We start from the raw sequence: 18,744 nt of genomic DNA, 5'->3' as shown, positions 1-18,744 counted from the left end.
CTCACCTTTTCAGTCACCTCTGGGAAACTTAGTCAGTGGAAGGGCACCTGTACACTGAGTCAGGCACTAATTATATACAGACATATAAAATGCACTCTCTGTATGGAAACTTATCTCTTACTAGCAAAAAATAAATGCTACTTCGGGATAAATTGCAATGTTTAAAAATGATTTTCAAAAATATAGGTTTTATTAAGAAAGCAGGAGCCTGAAAGAAAATAAGAATTAACATAAGAATGTCATTAGGGTCAGGGTTTGGCTGCCCCACCCCATAATTTGTTGTTATTCAATATCCCAATGATTATTAAATTAATCTGTTATTTAAACAGCAACGAAAAACAAGTTAACCCACATTTTCTAAGCACTGTCAACAAGAGAGAAAAACTGGTTTTTTTTTAAAAAATCTGAAATGCTTTCATATTTTCCAGTAAGCTATTCCACTTTATAACAAAAAAAATATTAAAAAACTAAACCCCGTTATTCCTGCAAACTCATAGGGTAGACTATTGAATGTCGTATCACAGCTTCAATGTTAGAAATAGTGAATTTGTAAAGAGAAGTATCTTTTTTTTTATCAGTGTCAGCTGACACTCTGTGGAGTCAGAGTTACACTAATGCACTTAGTATGGGCTTTAAAGGTGTTGTGCTGCTCAGAGATGTGGTTTGGATTAGACGTGAAGTTTGAAGTCTTAGGCTAAACAAGCATCTCAGGGCTGCTTGTAGTTTTATGAGGTATTACCCCAACATGACAGCCAATTTTAAATGTAAGTGCGTCAACTAAAGTTCTTCAGCAATGCTCACTGGTTACATTACCAGCTTTTGCCTTCTGGTGACCTCATCATTGCAAATTGTAATTGCACTAAAATTGTCTAAGGAAACCATCTTAGAAAGTCAGAGTTGTTGTTATAAATTAGAAGGGATGATGGTTGTTATGATATTTGACTGGAAAAATTTAGATGGTCTTTTACTATATCCTCTCATTTGTAGAACAAACAAAAAAGTTTTTGTCTATTTGCAAATCTTATTTATGTCTGAAAATTCAAATTTTTTCATTAAACTTCATTTAGGAAAATGCCATTAATTTCAGCTATAACTCTGGCTGCCTGTAGATTTTCTGTAGATCAGCAACTTACTTATCTGACTACTTATACTCTAAGTATATATGTTAAAATTTCAAAGGTGCAAGGAACCAGTTGAGTGCATAATTGCCACATATGTGTGTTCACTGTAAAAACTGTGGGTATACAGATCATGCAGCAGTTGCACAGTCAAATGCTTAAAAATTTGCCCTTTTAACCTCTCCTGTTCATGTGTGATGACATATTGGACTTGGATGAAGATCAAAAATCTGGCCTTACTTTCAATGACCCAGGGAGCAAAGCCCCCTTCTCTTTTAATTGCAGCACTCAGGGGTCCACAAGGTCAATACAGAAAACCCCAAGAAACTGCTTTGTTTCCAGTTGGTTCTTTGTGCACAATCTTGGGACACAAAATAAGGAGAAAAGTAAATATGAGAAAGACATATTCTCACAAGGGAAGCAGGGAAGTATGTGGCTACAATCATCCTAACCCTGGGAAAGATTTATGTGTGTTTTAGTTATGCAAGATGAATGTGTTTACTTTGTTGGCTATCACAGGTAAATTGCCTGTTAAAATGGATAGGAACTACTTATTTGAATAAGCAGTGTCCCATATATTATGTCTTTGGCCCATTGGGGTGTTAGTAAGCAGACATTTATTTAACAAGGAAAATCATCAATAAACCAAATTACTTCTCTTACTTTGTTACAGACTGGACATTGAATGCTGTTTATTGTCAATAAAAGAGGTAAACGGGAATGGAACTGTAGGTCAGGGTGACACTCAACCCTTTATGTGTATTTATAATGGCAAATTTCAGACTTGTCCACTAAATGAGCAGATTTGGCAGTAACAGATAAATAACAACACAAATTAGATTCAGATTGTTCAGGGCATGAGTATATTAGTGTCAGGAATAGTGCAATCTGCAGATATTAAAGTGGTAATGGTTTTTAAAAACCACTTAATCTTGAGACATACCACCATTTGCTAAAATATTTCTACATTGCTCTCTCAGTAGAAGCTTGCCAAACTGCTGTACTTGATCATGTTTAAAATGTGTAAATAAATACCCAGTTCAATTTACCATGAAATAAATTATCATTTGCCTTTGCAGATGTAGTTAGTTTACTTCTAAACAAATCATCTTGCCACATAAAAAAACCAAAGCATCAGGGGCCAATTTCTTCACATTCAGAGCTCTGTCTGTGTGCATCAGAATGTCCCTTTCCATGTCCTGGAGCTGTTAGGGCAGTAAATTGTAGTTGGTCTTCTAAAAGACATTTTGGGCTGTGTTCCTTTTACTGTATCCATCTTTCATGACTGTGAAGAAAGGGTTCTCTGTATTTCACCAGGCTTTGTTTAGCCTGCGTGTTTCTGCATTCTTGCTTTTTTCAGCAGCTGTGCCAAGTACCTGTGTGACAACATTCACATGAATGGTTCTGACCTGTGCCCGTGTCGAGTCACAGGTGTGCTGTAGACAAACTGCTCCTGGGTGATCTTTACAGCATTGAACAGACCTTAATTTCAGAGAGATTGTTTAGATGTGCATGAAAGTCAAGGAATATCTTCAAGGGAAACTCGATATTTTGCGTACCTCAGTGGTTAATCAGTGAAGTCTCAAGAATCACAAGCTAAATATATAGAATTGTCTTGCACTTCTTTTTTGAAAATCAGATCTTCCAGACTTGCAGAACACTTAAGACTGTTAAAAAGTCTTTAAATTTGAGGCAACAGCAGTATTTGTAGAAACTTATCCTAGCCAAAACCCCAAAGCTCTAGAAGATCTAAAAATACTTTTTTCCCTGTTCTTTCCTTGTAAAAAGTATCAAATTATACAATTTAAACTGCTAGAATTGTTTATTAAAGGTCTTTATACTTAGCTTAAAATTTTATATTGTGCGTTACCCACACATCTCCACTTGCAGGCTGAGTAACTTTCTCTTCACTTCAAAGGCAACAGTGATTATAATGTTTGTCATGCAGGTGCAATTTAAAGTCACTGTACGGGCAATTTAACTCTACCCTTTGATAATGTATATTTTGAATGACCAGTTCAGGAAACACTGTAAATTACTATTTTCATTTAAGAAAAAAGGTATATAAAATAATAGAGCATGACATATCTAAGCTACCAGGCAGGTCTTTGCCTGCCAGTCATTAGTTTAACAATCTTTTGGGCAGTTTTCAAGGACGAGGTATTTTTGCTTTCTTGCTTTTTTGTTTTTAAATAGACAAAGATTTTCAGTATTCCTTTTTTTGTTTTGTTTCAGAACTTTGTTATTATGCTTGTTGAATTCAGGAGTATTTTAGTTGCTTATACATAGAATGCCACCCTATCCTCAGAATAGTCTTTCATTTTATCTCAGTTTCTATGTATGAGGGTGTTCCCCCAAAAATCAAAACCATGGAGTTTGTTTGTTTAGTTGACAAAAACTGTGTAAATCTGTACTCAGTTTCTCTCTCTCGATTTGCTTGGCATTTTGATCATCACAAAAATCTTAGAGAATGAAAGAATCACCATGGATCAGGAGAAAAAGTATATGTAATGTAAAAAAATTCTGACTACAGTAACCTGTCTAGAAGGATATTTTTAATGGCAGGAAATATATTGAATGAGAGGGGGATTCTATAGAGGGAAGAGAAAGATGAGGAAAAAGTGGTCTTTTCGTGCAGATGTGTGCAACTTTTTCTTTGAGAGGCTTCATAGCACTGGTCGTGTAAATACTGTAAAAGCTTGGAGATCTGCAGGTCGGCTTCGTAGAAATTCAGTCTCTTAATGTTGTCTGAAGTTTTTGCTGTAGGTTTTTTTCTAACAAGTAGGATGAGACCTCTCCTAACTCCCCACTTCCCTACTTATGCCTTCCAAATGACACTAGAGCTGGTTTGCTTGAGAAGTTTATAAATGCAACCTCTGCATGGAAAGGTGGTGATCTCCACCCTTGTTCATAGTTAAACTCAGTACTCCTCTAAAATGTGAATACTTAAAATTTAACTGAATTTTAGTTTTTATACAAGCATTAATAATTATTAACCAAATGGTAGATAGTATCTGATGCAATGAAAGGATGCTTTGTAACGATAGGGGATTTAAGAATGCCAGAATATATAGAACTAATCAGTAATATATATTATATTTATCAAAAATGACTTGGAATAGGAAAAATTATTAGAATTGAGAAACAGTGCAATGAATTTTTAAAACCAGGTACACTTGTGAAGGATAGCTAATACTAGCACATTAATTTTATTTTATAAAGTATTCATATTATATTATACTCTAATAAAAACAATGCAAACGTGGCAAAGACATCTGCACGTGTAGCACTTCTCTTTATAGAGGATTTAAGAGGGCTTAATGGATATTTAAAAACCTTTAACTTAGAAAAACAACATGAATCTTAAGATTTGAGAGCCATGCAAGGGGCACTTGTATATTACATAAAATAATATCGAATTTTAACTGGATACAGAGAAGATAGCATATACTGTACTTAATTCTTTCAGATGTGGCCTTCTCAGTCATTGCTAAAGTTTATATTTACAGCGATAAATGAACAACCCCTTTGCAAAATACACTGTGGGCACATTCAGTGAGCAGTTTAGTTCTAAGATTTATTCCACTTTAATGTGAATTCTGCTTTTTATATTTCAGTTTCTGTTGTGTAGCTCTTGGCTACGGTCATATTGTAGATTAGACTAGACCTAAAGCTGTGGAAAAGAGTAGTTACCAATTCAGGCAATTCAAAATTTACTTTCACAATGTCATATGATATTTGTGAGCCTTCCTAAACCAGAGTATACCAACTGACTTTTTAATCTTTAAGTTATATTTAGGACCTAGCTTAGAAATCATACAGTATTTTAAAAACATAATCTGAGATGTCTCTCAATACAAACCGCAGTTACTTAAGTAGGGCTGCAAAACTTTGCTAAAACCCCATTTTTGCTAACATGCTATAGTAGAACTGCATTTTCCAGCCTGGGTAACTTCTCTGACCTCTCTATTGTTGTCCTGTTAACCCACGTCTCTGCAAAAAAGCTAATTCCAACATTTTAGAGACCTGTGATACGATTTGCTTTGTTCCAATTAGTGTCTCCTCTGTTGTTCATTGTGATCTTAGAATCAGGTACTCTCTCTGCCTGTGGACACCCACTTATGTATTATTCAGCTCAGGTTTGTTCAGGGGTGTGAATGTCAATTCATATTTAAAGTTTGTAGGATTTCTGGGCTTGCTTTCTTTGTAAAAATTTTGCAGCCCATTTTAAACCTAGAGATCTGAAGCTCTCCATTATCCCCTCATACGGGACAGCAGCTGGGCCAAAAAGGTTATGACCACTGTCATTACACAGAGTAACTTTTGTCACCCTAAAGGCTGTACACTCAAAATTTTTGGGTGCTTGTAGCATTTCTGTTACGCAGTTGGTCAAGTACTCATATTTGAACATCGATTATTGGAGAAAGCATCCCCTGACCAAGAGTGAAAGAGGATCCGCGCTTCTGGGGTTTCCTGTCTGAAAACCCACAAACATTCAGCACACACAGGAACAGTGAGGATGGCATCTCTCATTTAAATCCTTGGTTCTAAACTTTGCTCTGAGTATGTTTGTACTGACATCAAGTTGTGCTACAGTCAGTCAGGCTCTATTTTGCTAGCATGAGGTCAGGGTCAGATTACAGGCCTGAGGCTGGGAGTTTATCTGCCTCTTTTTATATGAGAGAACCACTAGCTGATTTTTTTATACACTGCTCCAGCTCTCAGAAATGTTATTATTGGCATATATGTTATTTTTATAAATTGCATTAAAGATATTCCATTCTCTATCATCATTTATTTGGAAAAAAACCCACAGAAAACAAGTAGCGCAACTTGACTGTGATATAAACATTTCATTCATTCATTTAAAAAATATGATAAGTGAGAGAAATGTGGGTTGGAAATGTGGCCAGCAGCCTGGAAAGCACATGATAGGAGTTGGGAAATAGCAAAGTGGATATCTGCACTTCAGCTGAATGCTTAAAGTTTGTTCCAGACCATTAGGGTTGAACGTTTGCAACCAACATTATGTGAGTAACATATCTGAGTGCAGAGCGCACAATATTTTCCATTTACTGTACCCTGCTCCTGGTATGTTTTTTCTTTCTCTAAAAAATAGGAAAGATCAAATTTGACAGATATGAAATGTAATCGCAAAGTAACTACTCATCTTAATCCAAACTACTCAAACATCATTAATGGAGGTTTGCACACAAAAAATACACTGCAAGGCCTGGAGGGAAATGGCTGAATTTACAGCAATGCTCAAGCACCAGAGCACTCAGTGAGGACTATTTAAGTTGAGTAACATGGAAATTCAACCTACTTTTTCACATCTTTGTGTATGTGTTTAGGTTGCCAGTTTGAAAATATTATTCTCCCTTTGTTTCAGTTCAAACTCCTCACAGTGAATTTCTTCTATTCTTTGTAGGATTCATCTGCATAAGCAAAACAACTGGTATTTAAAAGATCTTTTCTATTGCCACCTAAAACTGATTGGTATGACTATGTATGTGCAGGAGTGACATATGCTAACACAACAATGTGTTATTATTCTAATCATAATTTGAATGTAAGTTCCCCTGTGACTTTAAACAATAGTAATAGTGTTCCTGTGGTCATTAAAGAAACAAATGGAAAATACACATATGGGGGTTTTTTTGCCCTTAAATCAGGCTGTTAAAGCTCCTGAGCATGGAATTAAGAATGAATCTGAACAGCTATTTAAATATTTATATGACTAAAATCCCTCCTAAGCCATGTGTTTGTCATGACCATATATTCTACTGTACAGCGTCTGTTGTCATGAGCACAGATATAACAGCAGTGTATTTTTGTACAATTAAAAGAGAATATTGATTGTAAAATACAGCATATAGATCAATAATTATTACTTATGAACAAGGGTGTTTTAAAGCAAAGTGCAACAATGAAGTATTTCTGTGGAAAACAAGAATTAATTTTTTAACAAGAAACACACAGCATTGTTTTTAGACAAACTGAATGCTTTTAATGTTGTTGCTGTGCTCAAATCCTCCTCAAGTTACAAAGAAATATTTTCCATTCTTCAGGATAATGGAAAGATATTTCCTCTAAATTTTTTGATTCTGCAGGCATAGTCTTATCCTGTAAGTGTCTTCAGGCTTCCATGCTGTTTGACATTCAGTTTGTTCCCTCAAATACTTTTCAACCTTTACAACTGTTTGAAGAAAATAGGGAAACGTGGTTCTGAAAATCAGAGATTTCTGAATGCTCTCAGGAGGTTTATTACTGTTCTTTGTTGCTGAAACAAGTCATGTAGCGGTGTCACAGGCCACCAGCTAATGGCAGCATGTCTGCAAGCCAGGAAAAGGAAAATAGTTCAGTGCAAGTGACCAAGAAATGATGGTATTTGGGATCCTAGGTGTGAACAGTCCAATATGACTGTTTCATGACCCACCCTCAGCACCTCATGAAATATGTTGCATTCAACAGGTTTCCTTAAACTTGGGTGTTTCTGGGACTATGTAAGTGGCTGCTTATTAGTAGGGAAACCTCAGATCTGTGTTCAGTTTATATTCTGTCCAAAACTTAACATCAGTGGAGAAGGAAATGGATTACTTCTCCTGCATGGAAATACAGAGACTAGGCTGCTTAACAGGAATATTGATTTCCTTTAATAGCAGATGCTACAGTCAAATAGTAGAGAGTAAACGACTTAAAGGTTAGGTTTGCTTAGCTGGACAAGACACATCTCTTGCGTGTCTGAACTAGAATTACCTTGCCTGTTATCGATCCAGCTATGCTAGGAAAGGAAAATTGAAGCCAACAGCATTTTAGAGACAAGATGTTAAGTCTGCCACATATAGATTTTGCAACTTGTGATTGAGGTATTTGTAGTGAAGCAATGACCTGCATTAACAAACCAAATAGGTGACTTACAGAAGTACGTAATCGTCAAGTTGGCCAGTAAGCTGGACAGATAGGGAGAAAAAAGGGCACAGTTCTACCTTGCTCCTCCTGTGCCTGTTTGTATCAATGTGGGAGATGCTCCAAAATCCCTAAGGAGACAGGCTGCAGAGGCCTCATGACAATGCCACCTCCTGCAGCCTCTAGTGACCTGCTTCCTTCCATCCCTTTCCCAAAGGACGCTGCTTGTCCTGTCATCCTGTCCTTTCCTCCATCTTGGAACATCTCCCTCCCTTCCAGAGGGGTTTATCCCTCTCCCAGTTGCCTTACTAATACTTTGCCATCCCAGAGGTTCGGAGATTGGAAGATGAAAGGAAGAGAAAGAAGCACAATGTGGAGAGAGGGCAAAGCATCAAGGGTAGTGTCAGCTCAGTCCCCACCCCTCTACTGTATATATTCTAATTATTTATCCTTACAAGAGAAAGTAACTCTTACAGTAAGAAAAATAACTGACATTTTTGGAATTAGGTGTGGGAGATTTTTGTTGTTTGGTTTTTTTTTAAACATGGTCTTTGGAAGAAATTACTATGATAACAATAGAATATATATTATAACTGTATGAAAAATTTTATATATACAAGCAAAAGGAGGAGATTCAAATTTAAAAAAACCCAACCAACCAGGTTTGAATGTAGAGTGCTGGCTCTTTTAGAACAGGTGTTGCAGCCTGCACTTAGCTTTAGGTATCATGTTTCACCCTGCTCAGGATGCATTTCTCTGCAGGATCACTATTCACCCATTAGAGAGAAGGACCCTCCTGCAGAGGATGACTCAGATCACCGAAGCCAAGCTCCTGCTCTGAATTATCCTTGAACAGTCCATGTCTCTGCATGTGCTCTGTCCAGAGCTGGAGGTGACTACCCTTCTTATGTAGGAACCTGAGTTATGTGCATAAAGGCAGCTGGTGTGACTGCCCTCCAACATTTGTACTACAGTCCTGTTATGATGATTTCCAAATTCTAGGGTGTGTTAAGGAGTTAGAATGAACTGACTCTCTGTGGGAAGAGTCATTTAGCCACCAGACACATGTGCTTTCTTATCATGTCTTCATAAGCACAACTTTACCAAACTGAATTATAGTTGCAGCAGTACTTGAATTCCAAGTCTCTTCCTATTTCATTCCACAATGAAATATTAATTTTCAAGGAGCAGATGAAGTATTTCTTTTTGAACAAATATTTACTATTTCAAAGTAAAACATGAAGCTGGGTTTTTTTTCCCCAGATCAATTTGTATGATATTTGTGAGGATGTTTTTATATGGGCCAATACAGAAATAGGTTAAAAAGAAACATAATGTGTGTGTAATATGACAAAAGTAATGATCTGACTCAAAATACAGACTTTCTTGCAGATTTACTCTCGGTTCTTATTTTTTCTTCATTAACAAAATAGTTTGGCATGACTAGATTTTCTTCCTTCTTCTCTCTCTTCCCCTTTCAAGTATTAAATTTCTTCCTTCCTCACCTTCCCCACAAAGTTAAGAAACAGTTTGTTTTCAGGTCTGTTTTAAGCCTCTGAACCTGCACATCAAATAAACCAAGCTAGTTCCTCAGTGGATGAAAGATGGAGGAGAAATTATTAATAAGCTTCTTATTGACTCAATGTGCTTCAGCAGGGACCCAAATAGTTTATTCTGTTTTATACTTGGAGATATATGCAAGGCTATTTCTGTGCAGCCACTGTCAAATGATGGTGATGATAGTGGTGTAAAGGAAAAGGATTCAAATCAAAAGATTTACACTACTTAACACAAAAAGAGCTTTAGCCTTTAAACATGCAACATTCTCCATAATATTAAGGCAACTAAACGTAGACTTTCTTTTGATTGTTAAACCAGCAAAATGTTCAGCAAACCCCCTTACTTGGTCCTTGAGACTTGGCTTCCATATTGCCAGTGACACAAATGCCAGCCTAAACCAGCAGGTGTTCAGAAATAGTTATTGTAATGGAAACTTTAGAGACTCACAGTGGAGCTCACTAAAACATAATACCATTTTCATTACTTTGTCAGCAACTTTATTTCCCACTGCAGCCATGGAAGCTCTTTGCTGGAGTTTTTTCTTCCTTGCAGCTGAACCTTGGCGTGCAGAGTGAAACATTTTGGTGGAATGTTTCAGTCTTTGAAAGGCTTTGGTCTGACTGTGTTCATGCACCTTTTGTTTTCTCTGAATGTTTGGTTCCTGAGACTTACTGGCATGAATGTTCAAAATGAATTTTAAAGATGCATATGCATGTCACCGTGGAAACTGATGGCCCAACTCAAACAGCAGAGCTGCTGCTGGGATGATTGTGTGCTTTATCCAGCTTGGGCATGGAAGCAGTGCCATGTGAATTGTCTGAACAGCCACACAGCAACTGCAGTGGTTACGACTGGCAGAAACTTCTCTGCCATTGATCTGATGAGGGTAAGGACATCTCATGACTGTGAAATGATCCTAAATTAACGCAGCTGAGAGAAGTGTATTTGTGCAAGCTATTAATAGATAAGAAAGATAAAATGGACATTTTTTTGACCTTACTCATTTGTTCAACTCAATCTCGGTCTTCAGTCCTCTGTCTTCACTTGTTGATATGTTAATGCATTGCCTGTGGCCTCACAAGTCAATGACTGGTGAGGACTCACACTTGGCTTTGCAACTTCATTTCAAGATTATATTTGAGAACTGTGAAAGAGAAAACATTCATATCCTGCTTGTGGAACAAAGCATTTTCTTTTTAATTTACCTCTAGTGGGATGGACGGGAAGCCGGTTGTTTTGCTTTGCAAGATATTAGTTATTATTGTGCTCTGTGGAAAAAAAATGCTGCAGTGAGCCAAAAGTTTCATTGTTTTGTGGCTCTTTATGGCAGTCCTATATTTTCTGGCAGTCACCATAAGGCTAGACACTTCACAAACATCTGCACTAGAGAAACAGACTGTAGATTTGTAAGAATATTCACTGTTTGGTAAACTGAATCAGTGTAATTAGTTGATTCCTATGATATAATTCCTAGAATAGCAAAGGGGTTTTTTTACTTAGCCTAATATATTGCTCTTTGCAGTTCCTTTAATTCATAATTTCCATCAATCCATGCATATAATGCATTCCCCAAATTGATGAAGAAGTCAAAAAATATGAAGGCTTGTAGTAATTAAGTGATACAGAAAATTTTGCTAGACTTGGTAGTGTAGCTGTATAGTAATTTACTCAGCATTGTACTTCTGTAGTTGAAACTTTCTTTCTTCTGGGTTAAAGTGCTTCATTTTTTCATCACAGCTAGGTAAAGTGATAGGAAATTTTTTTCCCCCCCTCAACTTCAAGGAAGCAACAGTCTGTACTGTACAGCCTTACAGCACCCCAGGGAAGTGGGTGAAAGAAGAAATGAAATAGAAAATATGCCCACCTTTCATGAAGTGGCACCTTTAAGCCTGGCTGTGTGGCACATGCTTTTCACAGGCTTCAGTATTCAGCCGGGGGTCACAAAAAAGGGTTTCACAGAGGGCCTTGGGTTTGAGCCCGCCATAGATAAAACAGAAAAGTAATTACCCCCTTCTTAGCAAAAAGAGAAATTAATCACTTAGCATTAAATTAATTGCTAAAGCACTTTATGCCCTTGGGGTCCTTTTCTGAGCTAGTTTTAATAAATATGAATTTCAGACGGCACAAAATCCAAATTGTGCCAATTTCTGGGAATAAAAATCATGGTTTTTCTATCCTTTAGTGTTTGATTTATTCGTAGCTGTTTTGAGAAGTTCATGCATTACAATTTTGGTGTTATTGTCTGCTAAAGATTTTCCCTCCGTTCCTTTTATTGGCCCCATTTCTCCCACACACAAATCCACAAAGCCACAGATGCTCCATTACAATGATGTCAGTCTTGCTACATGCTCCAGCTGTTTGGTAGGTACATTTATAAAGTTCAGCCTTTTACATTATGCCATAAATGTATATTTCATGTATAAACATAAAGCTAACATATTGCAGATCACTCTAAGTGTAATTTTAATGGAGGTTCAGTAAGTTTAAAAAATACTGAAAAGTGTTTAATCTTTCCGTTGGCAAGATTTTTGTAGTAAGTTTTCCAATATTTTTTTTTCTTAGGGTAGGTTTGAATATTCCTTGCCCTCTCCACTATTTCGTCTTCTGTGATCTTTGGAAAAAGCAGGGAGTTATTTTAGTAAGACAATATGTATTTTAAAGAAAGATGTCTAAGGAAAAATATGTTTCTCTCCACATCTTCTTGGTGCTCAAACCCTCACTTAACGTTCTGTACATTTACCAGCAAACCACGCTGAAAAACACCTTATTCCTGGAATTGTCAGATTTCAATGATATTTGATATGGCAGATACTCTGCTGATATGGTATATAAATTCTAACAGATTATTTTAAAAATTCATCGAGAATTGGATCTGAACCCTTTCTTTGTGTTGTGTCCTGAATTTCAAAAAAATGCCAAACAGTGCCTGTTTGGCTCTGCCTTCTGCCCCTTTTCTCTGTGGTATGTGCTTAAGGGTTCAGCTCATTGAAACTCCTGTGCCCACAGAATCCTTCCCTGGTCTCCCCTGGGTGTTTTCCTTCTTATAAGCCATGTCTTTATTTTTCTCTCCCCTTTTTAGTTGCCTTCTTTGTCTTAATTCAAATGTGGTGCTGAGCTATCACCATATTTGTACCACAAAGTCATCATTATTCTAAAATAAATCTCCCCACTTAGGAAGATTTTGAGGCTCAATCTCTGTTTTGTTGGCTCAGTAATACAATGGCTCTCAAGAGGACAGATGGAAGCTGAGATCAGTAGTTCCTGCTGCTTCAAGTGAAACCCAGAGTGCATCAAGGCCCTAATACCGTTGTAGAGGCTAAAGTTTGGGACCATGAGCTCTCAGTACATGGCTGCAGAAGAACCTTCCTTATTTTTGGGGTTCAGTTTCATTCCAGACCATAAACACACAGCTGGGTGTACATAATAGAGTGGGCACTGCCCAGTGCCTTCTGCTTCTACAAGGTGTGGAGATACAACAAAAAGTCAGTGGTACTTGTGACAGTATTACAGGCAGTGCTGACAAGTTCAGAAAAACCTAACAGGACCTGTGGCTCAGAAATGCAGATAATGTCACCATTATTTGTTTTCTTTTTAATTTGCAGGTCTTTTGTTATCCAGCAAATCCCAAGCAGCAACCTCTTCATGGTGGTAGTAGATAATGAATGCTTCTGTGATTCTGTCCCACCAATTACCATGGCACCTATAGAAATAAGGTATATCCTTTTCTCTACAAATTTGTCAGAAAGAGATTCAAGATGCAAATATTGGAAGATCTTTTATAATGTAAAACTTGCATTGCATGACATCATCACCCATAAAGTGCTGGGGCTGTTTGAAATGAAGCCAGCTAGAATGTGTTCTTTTTTTTTTAATGAGAATTCACTTTTTATTTTTTTTTAAATGGCCAGTATGAATTAAGCAAACACATTATGTGGATCTTTAGGTAGAATAAAGTCATAGTCACCTTTAGCTAGCTGAACATGTTACAAATTAGGCCTTAACTATGTAATTTCCTTATAAGAGTTGAGTTCCTGATATTGGAACTTATAAAACTCCGTGCTATAGAGATACCTCTTTATTTTAGGTTTAAACTGGAGCATTGAAAATGTTTCAGAATCCTGCTTTCCAAAAGTATAGCAATGTAACAAAGTAAATATATCACTTGAGTTTTAGTTGCCCCACTTCCTATTTTGTGCTGTTCTGTACTTCAGGATTTGTTTTCTGCCATAAGCTGGAATTTGCCAAAAGCAGCCTGCAGTGTGCTTTTGTTGCACACTTAGAGAAAGACAAGTTAGCAGTGTAAATGCACATGATACTGTCAAAACTATGGAGAGGAAAGCACTAGAATTACTTTCTTTTTCTTGTGGTAACCACACATATCACCTTGGGGGTTTGATGGAGAGGGAGGAAGGAGCTAAAAGATTTTCACTGTGTTCATTTCAACATACTCCCATAAAAATGCAGTTCTCAGAACATCCCTCCTTAACTGCCTTGTACATAATGAATCCCTTAAATGTGAACGTTTAAAATCTCAGAAGATAAGACGACGCCCAGAATCTTGTCATGGATTTCACCCTGAAGTAAGTTTCTTTTCCTTTCTTTTGGACTCTGGTAGATATTTCATTTCTTTAAAAAAAAAAAGTAAATAGGAAAACTATCTTCCAAAATGAAATGTCAGGAAATACTCGGAAAACGCTCAGTATTAAGAGAAGTGAGTTACATTGTAAGTGCTGCAAATGTTTTTTGTGTTCATATTCAATGTCTTGACTTGCTGCTTTAGCAGACTGCTTTGTATCACGTAAGAGAATGTGGTAGGATATGAGCACAAACAGGCAGCCAGGAATATCTGAGAACTTGCTCTGGCTCAAACATTGACCACAAGATTCCTCATTAGAGATGGTTGGGAACTTTGTGCTGTTAATGTTTCTCTCAGTAACCGGCGGCAGCAGCTCAGCTGTCATGCAATACTCGTTATGTTCGTATAATATTGCTTGGGTGGGAGAGTGATCGTTCTGCTACACGTATTTGCTACTCTGTGTTCTGCATAATACTCTTTGTACACGCCAAGGAGATCTCGTAGAGACTGAGATGTGATTACAGTGGCTTGTACAGCACATGTTCATAGACATCCTTTTTACTCTGGAGTAGCTTTATTTCACACTCTGACGGTGTAATGGAATGTAGAATGAGACATAAAATATGGTGGGGAGGGAATTTGTAATCCTTGTTGAGAATGCTCACTTTCAGTCTACAATCCCCACTTGTTCCACTCAAAAGGTGCACCTGTATTACTTCCTGAGTAATACAGGTTTAATTCGTGGGTTTTGTTGTTTGCACCAGTGTTCTTATGCCTCTGAAGTTTGGTAAATAATCATAATTGAGTGTAATGGCTTGTATTTATTTTCATTTGTTTGTTTGTTTGTTTTTCTTTAGGAAAATGCAAGGGAATGTGGTGGTGTCTCAGGCCTTAGTGCTAAACCTTCTCTTGTTCTTCTTCCTCTGCTATTGACAATTTTCTCAAGGTGACATTGACTGATGTGTTCAATTGGCATGCTAATCCATGGATAAACTGTGAACTGGGAAATGGTGCAACATAGAGGACATGAAATATAGTCAGAGCATCAGCATTTCATGATTTTAAACTGTTGGTGATATAAATTCCTAAAGATATGTTGAAAAAAGATTTATCTTTTTACTTTGCGAGTCATGCAGATGTGAATTTGGCATATGGTAGTCATGATTCATCAAAAAAGGACTTGGTAGATAGAGGTGACCATCGCTTTGTCCCATTGAAAACAATTTCAGACTGTGTAATTTTTTCAATAAAGTATATTAAAATCACAGTTTCAGAGTGTATTTTAAGTATGCTAATATATATGTTCCAATAATGAATGATGGGAAGAAAATAAAATAAATGGAAGATCTTTTATTATGCTTTTAGCCTGTTTCTGAGAAGATTCAGAGAAGAAAATGTGGAGCTTTTACAATAAGGCAGGATAGATTTTATTAACAAATAAGTAAACACCTGTGTGTGTATGAAGGTAACATGTGGTGCTGAAATATAGTGAAGTTTTGGGTTCTGGAAATAGCCATAAAACATCTTATCTGCATTTAGAAAGTGAGCCAAAGCCTTATTTAAGCCTTGTCCCTAACTTGAGCAAGCTTTGGATCAAATGGGTTGATTTGGTTGCAGATGGCAAAAGTAAGTACTTTTCATATGTTTCAATTTATGGGAAGATATGTAAAATAGCCCTTATAAAAGGATGACACTGTTCTGTTGGAGTTCTGCCCTTTAGATGTCATGTCAGCTTGGAGAAGCTTGTTAGGAGAAAATTCATGAGCAGAAAAAGTTGGTCTTGCAACACATCTGTGTCAGCAGAACTCACTATTGTTTTTCACTGGGGCTCCCTGTCAGTGTGCAAAGATCAAGACCAGTATTTTTTTATTCTAGGCCTTATATTCTTCTTTGTAAGGGAAATGAGAAAATAAAGATGAGTATATTCCTCTTGCAATTGGTAGCAGCGTCCCTATTGTGGATATATTTGCTGAAGATCTTGATCTTTGAACTATATTAATCTTTCAGTTTATCGTTGGAGTTTTATATGAAGTAGAATGCTATAAAAATAACATGGCCTCTTAACAATATAATACATTAAATGCAAAATAAAATGCCACTGTTCTAAATCTGGTGCTTGAAGATTGCTGTTTCCTGGTTGGGAGTAAATATGCTTTTTAGCCTTAGATAAACGCTAAGCAGATTTTAGCTGGGAATAGGGAGCAAGGCCACTGAGAGGGGCTTTGTTTTAAGGAATACTATCCAGCTTGTAAGAGGAAGAACTAGTGAAATAAAATTTCCACTTCAATGCTTTAATGGGTTCAAATGCACTGGTACTTCCTCTGATTCTGAAACCATACAGGTCTTTGTCTGGACTCTTAATTTTTTTTTCCTCACCTTATTTTTTTTAGGAGTTTTTCCTACAGTCTTCTCTGTCCTTGCTTGTTGGTCTGAAAATCACTCACTGTGGAATAATTTTCCAGCTGACATTCAGTCAATCTGTTGTCTTAGTGACATGAGCTAAGCTGTTTACTGAGCTAATTGGGAATTCAAGGCATTTTCTCCACTTGGACCCACACAGATATCCTGCCATTCTTTGCTTGGTTTTTCTCTGAGCTCCATTCCCCCTTACCCTCCATCATTCTCTCAAAAACTCAAGTCAATACTTTATAAATAAAGTATTTTAGTTCCTGATTTTCCCTCTGAGTTTCCAGAATGCACAACACCGCAGCCTCATAATGCTTTTGTATGTCTGATGCTTGTTCTTTTGCAGTGCTACTTAAGTGGGGAAATGTTTATAAGCCACACAATCCAGGTGATTTTTCCTTGTTAGTAGGAAGTGGAAATAAAAATCTTTCTCATTAGAGCTATTGAAAAGCTCTGTATACATCTGCCTGATGTATAAATCATCATTGCTTACAAAGAAAGGAAATGCATTAAAGGAGAAAATTTATTTCTACAGAACATAGATGAAAATGCATAATAATAATTCATTGCTAATTTTTGAAAGAATTGGGCAGATTTTAAATTAGAAAGGAGCAAAGGAGTGACAAGGAAGATTATAATGTAATGGACTAAATTAATATTGTGAAAGAGATTAAAGTATGTGTATGTAAATTAATATTGCTCAGGGAAATGTGACAGTTCATTTTCATCCATTAAGACACAGTTATAAAGGCAGAATGCATTGGTGTACACAAACAAGTTACTTTGTGAAACAGAATAATCCAAATAAGTCGTTAAACAACTGTAAAAACATTTTAATGAGTTGCCATTTCTCTGCTAACAAAGACACCTTTTTAATTTTGTGTTTATTCCTTTAGAAGTTTCTCATGCAGCGTGAATCCAGGTTGGTAAAGCCAGTAGTTCAGGAGAAAGGGACATGAGGCCAACTGGCTCAGTGGTGTGTGGATGCACCAGTAAAATCACTTCTCCAAAGTGAAGAGGCTGCAATGCCAACAGCCTGTGTCAGAGCACAGAAACAGTGATTATGAGTTCTATGGGACAGAGTTTGCTGACATGGGCCGAAAACATGGCCAGGGCTGGTTGAAACAGTTTTATGGAAAGGCTGATCCCATGCTAACGCATAGGAATGTTCCTGACTGCTGCTGAGTTTACCAGTCTGTTTGTCATCATTAGCTCTGAAACACTGAGAAGGTGTGAAGGTACCATACCATGAAGTGGGTCAGTGCTGTCCATACCCGTGGTAGGTCATAGAAAGTGAAATTAAATTCCATAACCTCGCTAATCATAGGCGCTACTCTTCTTGAATCCTAAAATTATTATGCAAGGTCTGATGCAAAGTCCAGCGTAGTCAAAAGCAAAACGTGTATACATACAGCTGCATATATGTAAACTACACACATGTTTAATAAAGAGAAATTTCAGACATCTTCTGTATTTTTTAACTCCCTGAATCTGAGGACAAATCCGAGAAGAACCAGGACAAACTGTACAATCAGTTTGTACGCAGCGAGAGGCAGAGCTGAAAGCTTTAGCTTCTGCAGGGCTTGGATCTTTTTTCCTTCTTTACTCTCTTTGCTAATGGCATTGATTTGCAACTTATTAGCCCCAGCTGCCTCGTCTTCCTTTAATCTTGATAAAGTGAAAGCTGTCTGGGGGCTCAGGGCTGGCCAAGGACACACCATTTTCTGATGGCTTTGTGTGGGAAAACTGTCCATAACTGTCAGTGCGGCAAACTCTCCTTTAAAATCCTGTAAGCCAGAGAGCCTCAGGCAGGTTTCTGCAGCTGTGCTATCTCCTCTCATTGTTTTTGTGTCACTGAGACTGCCTGACCCACTGTGTTTGGCTGCCAGGGCCAGCTCTGCAATATGTATGCTCAGTGACACAGGTGGTTGCCCAGGGCAAGAAGATATTAAAAGCAGCAGTAATTGTTTCATTGCCTAAATGGCTTCAAGAAACTGTTTCAGTTTTCTGATAGCAGGAGCCCCTAAACAAGGCACTGGTCTGTTTAGCCCTTTGGGTTCACAAGGCAAGATAGAGGTTTGGCTCAGAAGGTTTGTGGCTAGAAGACTCCAGTTATTTCCACGTGTTTCCTGAGCCTTTTATGGCCTCCAAGGACTTTTATATCTTGGGACTTTC

The 18,744-nt window shown here is 37.3% G+C and overlaps 1 protein-coding gene across 1 annotated transcript in view; it reads left to right on the top strand.

Moving 5' to 3' along the window:
• CACNA2D3 (calcium voltage-gated channel auxiliary subunit alpha2delta 3) overlaps positions 1–15,430 on the top strand; it is a 198,962-nt gene extending 183,532 nt beyond the window's left edge. The window contains exons 26-28 of the mRNA XM_017832359.1: positions 13,190–13,302; positions 14,085–14,167; positions 15,021–15,430. Of these exons, the coding sequence (XP_017687848.1) occupies positions 13,190–13,302; positions 14,085–14,167; positions 15,021–15,113 (289 nt within the window). The 3' untranslated portion in view covers positions 15,114–15,430. The remainder of the gene's footprint in view (positions 1–13,189; positions 13,303–14,084; positions 14,168–15,020) is intronic.
• The last annotated feature ends 3,314 nt before the right edge of the window (positions 15,431–18,744 follow it).

Source organism: Lepidothrix coronata, unplaced genomic scaffold (assembly GCF_001604755.1).
Source record: "Lepidothrix coronata isolate B3197 unplaced genomic scaffold, Lepidothrix_coronata-1.0 Scaffold202, whole genome shotgun sequence".
Taxonomy (NCBI): domain Eukaryota; kingdom Metazoa; phylum Chordata; class Aves; order Passeriformes; family Pipridae; genus Lepidothrix; species Lepidothrix coronata.
Note: the sequence above shows the minus strand (reverse complement) of the source record. Positions and strands in the feature narration are given on the sequence as shown.